This window comes from Pan troglodytes, chromosome 16 (genome assembly GCF_028858775.2).
Source record: "Pan troglodytes isolate AG18354 chromosome 16, NHGRI_mPanTro3-v2.0_pri, whole genome shotgun sequence".
NCBI classification, from domain to species: domain Eukaryota; kingdom Metazoa; phylum Chordata; class Mammalia; order Primates; family Hominidae; genus Pan; species Pan troglodytes.
The window spans coordinates 78,315,804-78,328,901 of NC_072414.2; the positions used below are offsets into that span (position 1 = coordinate 78,315,804).

At 37.8% G+C, this 13,098-nt stretch overlaps 1 protein-coding gene across 1 annotated transcript in view; it reads left to right on the plus strand.

The window, feature by feature from the left end:
* Positions 1-13,098, plus strand: part of AGBL1 (AGBL carboxypeptidase 1) — an 837,843-nt gene that overhangs the window by 441,307 nt on the left and 383,438 nt on the right. The window contains exon 19 of the mRNA XM_009429779.4: positions 9,118-9,247. Within this exon, the coding sequence (XP_009428054.3) occupies positions 9,118-9,247 (130 nt within the window). The remainder of the gene's footprint in view (positions 1-9,117; positions 9,248-13,098) is intronic.

Below are 13,098 nucleotides of genomic sequence, written 5' to 3' on the forward strand. Positions count from 1 at the left end.
ATCTACTTCTCTATGTACTAATTGGAATTCTACTAAAATTAAGAGCTATTCCTTCTTCCCTACTTATTTATTTAAATCACTATGAATTTATGAATATTTAATTTATTCTATGGGTTATAACATAGTACTATTGTTCATGGTCAAATCTTACTGCATTTCACCATTGTGGTTCCCTTAGAATTGATCTCTGCGTCATTTCAACATGTCCCCATTATTTAAAAATACTTCCTTATTTTTTGGCACCATTATATATTCTGTTCCAGACTGATATTCTTTTCTTCTGCCCCACCTCTGAAACCAGGCATTTCTTCAAGCAGCCCTGGTTTCTTTTATTCAATAATGGTATTTAGAAACTGATATCTGGGAACTAGATATGTTTCTTGCTTGTTAGTATTTCTCGGTTCTTCTAGCAGACAGAGCTGGGAAATAGATGTATGAATACACACACACACACACACACACACACACACACACACACACACATCTATTTCTTTATCTATCTGTAAATTTAAAATCATGAGTTCATGCTGATACCTCTGATTTCAATACAAAATCACAGAGTTAATTCCTTATTTGTAATTCCTTTCTGTAACAGTGAGAAACCTGGTTGTTGTTATTCATAATTGATTTACTTATTTATTCAATCCTAGAATACACATAAAGTAGTTTTAGAATTGCCAGCTCAGAATTGTGCACTGCTATGAAAAACAAATTTGTGTATTGTTCTTTTTGTCCTTAGCTTTACCATTTATAGCCAAAATTTTATTTTCTAAAGTTACTCAGTTCAGTTCTTTCTTCTTACTTCGTTTAGTGTTAGTCACTTGTGACAGAGTTTATTTATCAATGTTTGTAACCCATTTGGGTTTTCTCCATGGCTCTTGTGTTTGATTATATTTATTTATTTATTGATATGAATATGTGAAATGTTAACTTGGTTCTAAAAGTTGAAATTAGACAAAAATATATGCTCAGGGAAATGTCACTTGCCCCTCAGTCTTCTTACCCCATTCCCAGTTACCCATTCTCTGTTTGTTATACCCCATGTCCACCCCATGTCCATTAGGCCATCAGTCTTATTAGTTTCTGATTTATCTTTCTTGTATTTTCTTGCACAAAGGAATAAATGCATGTTTATTGTTCATCTCCTTCATTCTTAGCTATGCTATTTTATCCCTTAACTGTATATTTTTATTTGTAAAAGTTATATTTCATTCAACTTTATCATTTAACTCCACATCCTAAAAATTACCACTCCATATCAACTCATTGGGATTTTCCTCTTTTTTTACATAGTTGCATAATACTTCATTTTGTGACTGCACCAAATTATTCAACTACTCTCCTTTATGGAAATTTACCTTTGTATGCTAATATTGTATCCTGCTACTTTACTGAATTCCTTTACTGTTTGAGTTAATAGTTGGTTTTCTAGGTATGCTGCAATGTTATCTGCAAATACACATGGTTTCAGATCTTCTTTACTGATTTGCATGCTTCTGAATAATACCTCTTGTCTAGGTTCATTGGGTAATACTTCTAATTATACATTGAAGAGTTGTGGAGAGAGTGATCCTCATTACCTTGTGCCTGCTCTTAGTGGAAATTCCTCTGGAGTTTCTCCATTAAATAAAATTCTTCCTTTAAGACTTTTAGAATTCCTGGCTTTAGGAATGTGCGCATGTGTGCCTGTATGTGTGTATATACACACATACACGCACAGTATCTATCAATTCTTATTTTCTTGATTGTCTTTATCAGGAGTGGGTGTGGAATTTTTCAAAGGTTTCTATTTGCTTTAATTATTATAAAAATAATAATTAGTTCTTGATTTTTAAACATTGTCTTTTATTATTTCCTATTCTAACAATTTTTTGTGAGAATTAAAAAGAATTTAAAATTTCGGATTTTAAATAAATGACCCTTAGTTTTATCTACTAAATAATGTTATGTTGTTCAAAATATCAGCTGGTTGCAATGGATGACTTCAAGTGGTTATTGGCTGGCTGGCCTCAGAATTAGTAGCACAGCCTAAGGTTTCACTGTTCACTTGCATGTGTATTTGGCAAATTCTTCACAAACAGTTGTTGGTCTTGTGAACACAAAAGTATCTGAGACAGATCTCAATCAATTTAAAAAGTTTGTTTTGGCAGTGTTAAGGACGTGCCCGTGACACAGCCTCAGCAGTCCTGATGACATGTGCCCAAGGTGGTTGGGGCATAGTTTGGTTTTATACATTTTAGGGAGACATGAGATAGCAATTAATATGTGTAAGATGTACACTGATTGGGTTCAGAAAGGTGGGACAACTCAAAGCGGGGGAGGGAGCTTCCAGGTCATAGGTAGATGAGAGACAAACAGTTGCATTCTTTTGAGACTCTGATTAGCCTTTTACTGAATACACAAGTTCCATGTGAGAGGAAGCTAGAGGAGTAGTCACTTATGCCTGAGTCTGGCTTAGTGAAACAACAGGGCAGAGAAAGCCATTACATATGCATTTTTCTCAGGTGAACAGAGGGTTGGCTTTGAGTTCCGTCTTCTTTGTCCACAAGGAATCTCCTTGTTGGCAAATTGTAAGGCAGGTATGTAGCTTTTCTATCTTTGTAGCTATCTTATCTGGTAATAAAATGGGAGGAAGGTTGTGCAGTTCCCAGATTGACTTTTCCCTTTGGCTTAGTGATCTTGAGGTCCCGAGATATATTTTCCTTTCATTCTGGTGACGTAACTTTAGAAACTTCCAACGTAGAGCGCTGACTGCTTCACAGGGAGTAATATTTAATTTATTGAGTCAGTTGTATGTGGGAACAAGTGTTGTGTAGAAATGTGAATTAACTGGCTGGGTGCGGTGGCTGACGCCTGTAATCCCAGCACTTTGGGAGGCCAAGGTGGGCAGATCACCTGAGGTCAGGAGTTTGAGACCAGCCTGGTCAACATGGCAAAACCCCGTCTCTACTAAAAATACAAAAAATTAGCCGGGCGTGGCGGCACATGCCCGTAATCCCAGCTACTCTGGAGGCTGAGGTAGGAGAATCGCTTGAACCCAGGAGGCGGAGGTTGCAGTGAGCCGGGATGGTGCTCTAGCCTGGGTGACAAGAGTGAAACTCCATCTCAAAAAAAAAAAAAAAAAAAAAGTGATTTAACTGATCACGTGTTCTTGATTGATGCAAGTGATGAGGTAGGGCTCTCTCTATATTTGCAGCTAATCTGGCTCATCACTTAATCTGGTCTGAGCTGATTTCAGCTGAAGTTGTCCTGGTTGTGTGATCTTTTGAATTGCCCCATTGAATAGCTGAATGATATTATGAAATCAGACTGGTGAAAATAAGTTAGAAATAAAAACCACATTTTAATCTTCTCTATTGGTGTTCAAATTAAAGCATGTAAGAGACTAACACAACAGTGGGAAAAATGAGTTGGGCAAGTATGTAAGTGGGAGTGTCTCCAAGCTTTTGGAGCTGGCTCTGCTCCAGATGAGATGCTAAAAATCCTAAATATGTGTTCTAGTTCCTGGAAGCATGGTGGCAATAAATCCCTTTATAAAGTAATAATTCCTTTGTGAATGTTAATTTTCTTCTTACCTTAAATTCTAGTAGAAAGCACTGCTTCTTTCACTTTAATGTGCATACACAGTCCATTAGGATCTTGTTAAAATGCAGACTCAGGGTTGGGACTAGAGTTTCTACATATCTAACAGGCTACCAGGTAATGTTGTTGCTCCTCCTTTGTGACTACCCTTGGAGGAACAAGGGCATAAAGAACTATTTTGTATTTAGACCTACCAAAGTTCAAATGTTAACTATGGGTAATTTCTTTCACAAAGATGACATTTGAACCCAGGTCAGTTCTTCTGGCTCATCTTTAAAGATTTTGGCTTTCCCATTTCTGGGCTCTGGGGTGATCATGCCTCTGGTAACCCATTTCTGGGTTCCTGGAGGTGTGTAGGAACACCTGTGTTAGATCTCTTATCTTCCCTTGCTCTCTGGATTATTGACTCTCCTGAGCATTTTGCGTGACAAAAAATATCCTGAACATAATAATATGTCCCTGACAACCCTGGTTGTTTTGAGCTTTAGAACAACTGTAGCTTTGAAATGAAGTTGTCTTTTGGTTTTTTCCTCTTTTTTCCTTTTCTCCATCCAAACCATGTTTATTTGGAAAGCTCTGGGTGCAGTGTCTGGCCGATAGTCCCCCATGCTCTTCGTCATGTTCTTGAAGCTTTCATGCATCTCTTTGCCTTCATAGATATTCTCCTCCTGCACCCTTCCTGCCTTCTTCACCTAGGATGTGCAGTGAATGGCGAAGCTGCTGCCTAAATCTCAAACGTGCTGCCTCTCTTTAGGCTCCAGAGCTTGCTGTGCTGCAGGCACTAATATTATCTAGCCTGGCATCATTCATTCAGTCTGATGGGCTCTATCCCTCTGTTTTTCAGTCATGGACGGATGGGAGATTTTTGAATCCTCTTGTATTGGGACGGCAGCCCTATAGATTCATTTTTAGAAGGTGACTCACTTTTCCTCTGTCTCTGCTTGTGGTCCTTTCTTGGCTTTAGGAGTTCTGGTAGTTCAGGATCTAGTTGTTAAAGCCCGCAGTTATGTTACTTGTTTCCCAACCTCTGGAGGATCCCTGTTCTCAGCAGATAAACGAGATCCACAATTAATGTTAAAAGAATTATTTTTCGTGGCATCATTGTCTTTTAGACTGTCCAGCCTTTAAGGTTCCCTTTTAATCAGAATATCATGCAGCTGGTGGCTTCTATTCAGTGACCCTTTAGTTAGGACTAGTGCTGCTGATTGACTCTTCAATAATTTCAGTTGAGATGCTTTTGTTTGGTCATAAAATGACCATATTTTCTGGAGATCAGAAGCTGTCTTCTCTTTTCTTAAGGAAAAAGATATGCCCCACAAAAACCTCAGTTTTAAGGATTTCCAGACATTGGCTGCAAATGCCTGAAAAGAACAGAAAGATAATGCGTGTGGGAAACAATCAAGGTAAACATAGGCAATAAGGATGCCTGACCCTCAGTGGCGTATGAAATTCCCACCTAAAAACATTCAGTCAGTGCAAAATAATTCAGCCTAGTTCTGGTGAAGTATTCCAACTCTGTACCACCTTCTAAAATTAAGGATCTAGGCAAGGTTATCACATCTCTGGTGTGCATTTGTTGAGAGAGTTACAGGGATGCAAGCATTTCAAAGCTAAAAATGCAGCATTCCTAGACAAACTGGATATCTGAGCATCCTAGATCTGGCATATTTAGTGCATATAAACTTTATCTTAAACTAGCTATTTAAACTAAAGCTTTTTAAAATAAGGAGGACAAGTCAGATCAAATGTCTTTATTTGTGAAAAACAAAATGAAGTGGATAATTTTTCCCTGTAACTTATTTTCAGTGAAGGGAAAAATAACATCATCCTTTGATATTTGCAGATTATTGGTTCCAGGACACCTTCCCCACACCCACCTCCATGGATATCAAAATTCGTGGATGCTCAAGTCTCTTATATAAAATGGCTTAGTACAGTTGGCCCTCCATATTCGTGGATACAGAGGGCCAACTATAGCAATAATCACCATTTTATGATTCTTATAAAGAAAGCAGAACTTCAAACTATTTGAGAGAGGACCACTTTTCAGAAATTATAGGCACTGAATTTATTGCCAGCCAGTCATAGCTGTCCATCTGCTAATTCTCCCCCCATAGAAGGAGCAGCTGTCATTTCAGAAATGCTACGGTAGATAATAAGATAGGGTGCATTTCATCTTCAAATGCTTAAATCCCTGGGAAGAGCAGCAACAGTTCTTCTGACTGCATGAATCTCTGATATTATTAACACAAAATGCCAAATGGATTCAGAGATCGGAAGCAAATGGATTCACTTTAAAAGGAAAAGCACTCAAGTTAGGTGTTGTACATATTATAATAACCTGCATTTGCATAGATACAGGGACTGCCAAAGCCCTAGTCACACACAGAGATACTCTCCAAATCATAACCACCATAGAGTCCTGAAGACAAATACAATCACATGGGCTTCCCAAATCCACACAACCTATCTACACAAATGGAATGATTCATTGCCTCCAAAACAGACAACAAACAAACCAAATTTTCCCCAAAATAAGAGCTTTCTTAACTTCTGTATGTCTCACATTGGCCCAATTTCTCTCCAAATCTCTATGTTTAAATATTCTTAGATGTGGTCCTCCTTTGTGTGCTGTTTAACAGCCCAAATTTCAATCAGCAATTTCTACTGATTATTTCTTTGCATTTTTTCTTAGATGAATTCTTTTCTGTTCAGCCTACTCCCTCTACCCTTAGGTGTGTCCAAGTACACTGTTACTTAAAAATGACCACAGCCTCTTGCCTGGAGTTCTTAGTCAAGACACTTCTCCCTTCCATTCACCCTGCATATAGCTATCTGATTATTCTTTATAAGAAAAAAAATTAGGATGAGGTAAGGAACCAATGAATGTAGTCAAAGTTGTGCTATGCATCCTAGAGCATTTTAGATGTAGATAAAGATGTAGACATAGATACAGATGTGGATATAGTCATGGACACAGACATAGGTAGAGATAGAAGTATATGATATTTCTCTATAGGGATATCTAAAATAGCTATTTCATTCGATCCTCAAAATAAACCTAGGGGGAGATTTGACTTATTTATTTCACACATGAGAATGTTGACTCTCAAAGAGGTCTCAAATCCTATATCTGGTAGCAGCTTGGAGTTGGAACTAGGTCTTATTCAAATTTGGGCTTCTGGTTTCAGCACAAAACTTTATTTTTTTTATTCTTGGAAATTGTGATCTAAAATAGTATTTCTGCAAAGTGGTAATACGTGAGCCTTCTCCATGTAGATGTTGCCCCTGAACTTGGTTTCCATGGAGCATAGGCAAAGAAGATGTAGAGAGAGTTCATACAGAATTGCTGGCTGCTGGACACATGTATGCTTGCATTTTCATTTATACAAGCAGAAATGCTTTTAAAGGGCCTCAACTAATTTCGTCACAGTCAGTGTTACAAAGGAAAAAACAAATCCCCAGTGTTGATGAGAATCCGGGTCAAGGCAAGGAGAAATCACAGAGCAGTCAAAGAGAATCCTGGGGCTCTGGGATGTTGTGCCTGCAAGTACCTTGATTTGAGAAAAGCAATTCATTTAAACACAGCAAATGTGCTTGGGAGCAAGTCTGGGCTGCCTGTTCCTTTCTGTTGCTATCGGCATTGAAAATCTGCTTCATATTTTACCTTCATCCTTGGTCACCAGGCAGAACTGATAAACTCTATTTCTAGATGTCATTGCTATTAAAAAGAGAAAGGGAGAAAAAAAGCAGGCAAAGAATAAAAAATGCCAGAGAGGAACATGTACAAGACCTACCATTTATCAAGTCAAAATATTTTAATGGAGAAATCAGGATAAGTGATTAATCTGAAGATTTTTAGTTTCCAGTAAGTTGTAAGAGGGTCTGACAGGCAGCAGGAAGCTAATATTTAAAGATAATTTCAGGAACATGGAAATGAATAAGTGGTAAAAGGAGAAGACTGAAGCCTGAACCTTCTTTTTACCTCCAATGTTTATTGAAAACACTGTGTTTGAAACAAAACAAAACAGAAATCATATCTGATTCTGCATATGAATGCTGGTAAATTTATTCTTTCCAAATTATTTATTCAATATCAACTCTTGACAGAGTTACTATATTAGAGTTTTGATGGTGACCAAGAGACTATCACTGTCCCTGCCCCCAGGAAGCTCCTAGTCTAATTGGGAAGTCAAGAGAAATAAAAATAAAAATCCATCCAAAATGGTTTTATAAGGACTCTGATCAAGGGGGCCTCAGGATGTTATTGCAGCAAATAGGAGATAGATGCAATGGCCTGAAAAATCAGGGAAAGTTCCCCTGCAGATTGATCCCCTAGACGTTGAAGAGGTAGGGGTACATGAAGATGGAGGAGCCCCAGCCAAGACCTATGTATGATAAGATAGAATGGGTGATGTATTGTGTACTGGTTTCTTAGGGCTGTTGCAGCACACTACAACAAACTGGGTGGCTTAAAACAACAGAAACTCATTTCACACTTCTGGAGGCCATAAGTCAAGTGGGAACTGTTAGCAATTCCACTGAGCTTGGGTGTGGAAGGACAATGGTGGAGGGTTTGGGAGGAGTTGGGGGTGCTGGAGGTGTTGGGGATGCTGTGCTGATCCTCCCGATCTGTGGCACTTAGCTCATTGACCCTACTGAGTAAATAATACCTTAGCAGGACTACTGGGAATGTGTCCTGTGCAGGGCTGCCCTTGGTAATCTCTGGTGGTTGTGGGTTTTTAGGATCACTCTGCCTGACAACTCAGCGTCTCAGTTTCATCACTGTAAGTGGCAGTCAATCCTTTCACTACCAGCTGGGTCACTTTTGTAAAGTAACTTGGTACTTTTGAATATGAACATCATCATTCCCACAAATAAGGGAATGTATGATTTTGAGCTCATTATTGCTCTAATATACCATGATGATATATTTGAAAAAGGCACTCTGATTCTCTTGGTAAATGTCAAACAGTGCAATAGAAGAAAGAGAACAGGGTTAGAAGCAAATAAATCTGGGGGGAAAGCCTAGCTCCTTCTTATGACCTAGATCTCCAGCCATTTAATAATTTATAAGCCTCAGTCTCTTCATTGGGGTGTTCTAATGTCTACCTTGCAGAGTTATTGAACCAGCTGGAAATATCATATGTAACACACCAAGTATGATAGATTGAATGCAACTTAATTATCTGTAGAACTGAAGAACTCATAGCCTAGAGAAATTTATTAAATATATTCCCCATGGGTGTATATAATGGGGAACTACATTTTCCAACTTTGTCTTAAAACTCTGATAATCCGATAGCAAGTCAAATATGGTTTCTAGTTCATTTGGGGGTTGTGAATAATTATGATACTTTGGAGCTTAAAGGACAGATCTACAGCTTTCTAGACATCTGAAATTGATGCCAATTGGGGAGAAATCAGAGGAAAGTTTTGAAGTCATTAGTTTAATTGTTTATCTTGTGGAGCTTTATTTTCTCAAGTTATTTTCTTCTGAATGTGTATTTATTTGCTTATTGTTTGTTCCTGTAGCCACAGATGCTCACTGAGCGGGGAAGATTTGAACAGACAATGGCTTTCTCCCATTGCTCATCTGCAGCCAACCATTTACCATGCCAAAGGCCTCCTCTACCACCTGAGCAGCATTGGCCGAAGTCCCGTGGTGAGTCACTTCCTTCTGCCTCCACCTTCCTGGCTTCTTCCTTCTACCTTCCAGGAAGCAGACTATATTCTGCCAAGGCAAGAATAGACAATGACCAAAAACCTATGTATGACAAGATAGAATGGAGGATGCATGGTGCATTGACTTCCTGGGCTGCTGTACCAAACTGCCACAACTGGGTAGCTTTGTGTAATGCAAGAGAAACTTATCTCACATTTCTGGAGGTGTGAGTCTGGAATCAGGGTGTTGGCAGGATCATGCCCACTCTGATGGCTCTAAGGAATAATCCTTCTTTGTCTGTTCCAGCTTCTGGTGGTTGCTAGCAATCTTTAGCATTCCTGGGCTTGTGGCAGTGTAACTCTAATCTTTGCCTCTGTCTTCACAAGGCCATCTTCCCTCTGTGTCCAAGTTGCCCTCTTCTAATAAGGACATTAGTCATTGTATTAGGGCTTATTCTAATTAAGTATGGCCTCATCATAGTTTTATCATACCTGCAAAGACCCTGTTTCCAAGTAAGGTTACATTCACAAGTACCAGGGATTAGAACTCGAATACATCTTTTGGGGGGACACAATTGACCCCACAACAAAGGCAAACCCCCAGTGTAGTAGTCATTGGTAAAAACTGGGCAAAAAATCATATTTCATTCCATATCCTGAGTCTTCATTTTTCTAGTATCTCAGTTATTGCATAAGAAAGAAAATGATATACCTATTAAATAGTGTTTGGAACAAAATCCTCTAGGTGTTTATGTTCAACTAATACTTACTATATTCCAAATTTTATTCTGGCGCTGTCCCAGGGATTTTTATATCTAGGCTGTTTTCCCAAGCCTCTAGTACTATACAATTGATTGAAAAAACACTATTTGAAACCAGAGGACTTGGCTCAAGATAATAAAGAGAAAATGGCAGCCAAGTAACCATATGAAAATGCTCATTTATTAACTACAAACTGTGAACATACCTGTCTACAAACATGTAGAGGGACATACGTCCAAATTTAGAGTCCTTACCTAACGTAACAAACTTAAAATAGAGTGAAGAAGCTCACATACTGGCCAAATCAATTAATCATCTCTACCTTTAGCCACTTTTTGAACATCTACTATGTGACAAAAAGGTGGCACATTCAATGAATATTTATTTTTAAAATGGATGAATATATAATGTAGAATCTTATTTAAATCTCAAAAGAGATGAACAAGTAAACTGATTTCAATGAGATCACCCAGAGGTGTATGGCAGAGTGGGAATTTAGTTCTGATATGTTTTTCTACCCTGCAACATAGCCTCCCTTCATTACTTACTGTTGAAAGCATGTGTTGGGGAGCTCCATGACTATCCGCAGGCTCAGTGATTCCCTAGAAGGACTCACAGGACTCAGAATAGCAGTTATATTCATAATTACAGTGTATTACCTTCAGAGGACACAGATTAAAATCAGAAAAGGTAAAAGGCATTCATGGCAGAGTACAGGAGAGAAAAGGTACAAATTTCCAGGTATCCTTGCCCGGTAGAGATATATGGACAGTGCTTGACTCTCCAGCAACAATATGGGTTGCCAACCAGGAAACCTCACTTAACTCTGGTGTCCAGGGTTTTTGTTGGGGGGTCAGTTACGTAGCCATCAAATATCCTACATGGCTGATCTTAGTTACTCTGTCTCCCATCTCTCCAGAGGTGAAATTGATATCTCATGGTCCTAGAGCCCCACCATAAGTCACATTGTTAGCATCAACCATCTGGCATGGCCCAAGTCCCAAGGTAAAGAAAGATCTGTTATCCAGCAGAATATTCCAAGAGTGTGAAGTTTATTTCCTAGGAGTCATTCAAGGGACAGATCTTATTTCAGAGTGTGCAGGATTTGAATCTAGTCTTGCTGAGTCAATCTTGTTTTGCTTAGAGAGCAAAGTGGATTCTTTTCTCTTAAGAATCCTCATTCTGGAAGTCCTAGCCAGAGCAATCAGGCAAGAGAAAGAAATAAAGGGCATCCAAATTGGAAAAGAGGAAATCAAATTATTTCTGTTTGCTAATGATATGATCATATACCTAGGAAACCCTAAAGACTCCCTCAATAGACTCTTACATTTGATAACTGAATTCAGTAAAGTCTCAGGCTACAAAATCAATGTACACAAATCAATAGCACTGCTGTATGCCGATAACAACCCGCTGAGAATAAAATCAAGAACTCAGTTTTATTAACAATAGCTACAAAAAAAAAATACCCAGGAATATATTTAACAAGGAAGGTAAAAGATCACTACAACAAGAACCACAAAACACTGATAAAAGAAATCAGAGATGACACCGACAAATGGAAAAATATCCCATGCTCATGGATAGGAAGAATCAATATTTTGAAAATCACCGTATTGCCCAAAGCGATCTACAGATTTAATGCAATTCCTATCAAAATACTAACATCATTTTTCACAGAATTAGAAAAAACAATCCTAAAATTTACATGGAACCAAAAAATAGCTGAAACCTTAGCAAAAAGAATAATCTGAAGGCATCACATTACTGGATTTCAAGTTATACTACCAGTCTATAGTTACCAAATCAGCATGGCACTGGTATAAAAGTAGGCACATAGACCAATGGAACAGAATAGAGAACCCCGCGATAAAGCCAACCACCTACAATTAACTAATCTTTGACCAAGTAGAGAAAATATATATTCAGTAAATGATGCTGGGAAAATTGGATAGCCGCATGTAGAAGAATGAACCTGGATCCCTGTCTCTCACCATATACAAAAATTAACTCAAGATGAATTAAAGACTTAAATCTAAGATCTGAGTCTGTAAAAATTCTCAAAGAAAACCTATGAAAAACTCTTCTGGATATAGGCATAGGCAAATAATTTATGGTGAAGACTCCAAAAGCAAATACAACAGAAACAAAAATAAATAAATGGGACCTAATTAAACTAAGTACCTTTTGCATGACAAAAGAAATAACAGAGTAAACAGACAACCTACAGAATGGGAGAAAATATTTGCAAACTATACATCTGATAAAAGACTAATATCCAAAATCTACAAGAAACTCAAACAAATCAGCAAGACAAAAAAGAAATAATGTTATTAAAATGTGGTCAAATGATGTGAACAGATATTTCTCAAAAGAAGTTATATGAGTGACCAAGAAACATGAGAAAATACTCAACATCACTAATTATCAGGGATATGTAAATTAAAACTGCAGTGAGATACCACTTTACCCCAGTAAGAATGGCCATTTTTAAAAGATCAAAAAACAACAGATGTAGGCATGGATGCAGTGAAAAGGGAATGCTTATACACTACCAATGGGAATGTAAATTAGTACAACCTCTATGAAAAACAGTATGGTGATTTCTCAAAGAACTAAAAGGAGATCTACTATTTGATCCAGCAATCCCACTACTGGGTATCTACCCAAAGGAATAAAAAAGTTATTGTATTAAAAAGATACCTGCACATATATGTTTATTGAAGCATAATTCATAATTGCCCAAAGATATGGAATCAACCTAAGTCCCCATCAATTGATGAGTGGATAAAGAAAATGTGGCATATATAAATATGCACACATATATGTTTGTGTCTGTGTATATATATATATATATATACCCACACACAGAGTATATATATGTATAGTATTTATACACAGATGCACATATACATATACCATGGAATACTACTCAACCTTAAAAAGAATGAATTAATATTTTTTGCAGCAACTTGAATGGAACTGGAGGCCATTATCCTACGTGAAGTAACCCAGGAATGAAATACCACATGTTCTCATTAAGTGGGATAAGCTACGGGTATGCAAAGGCATACAGACTGGTATAATGGA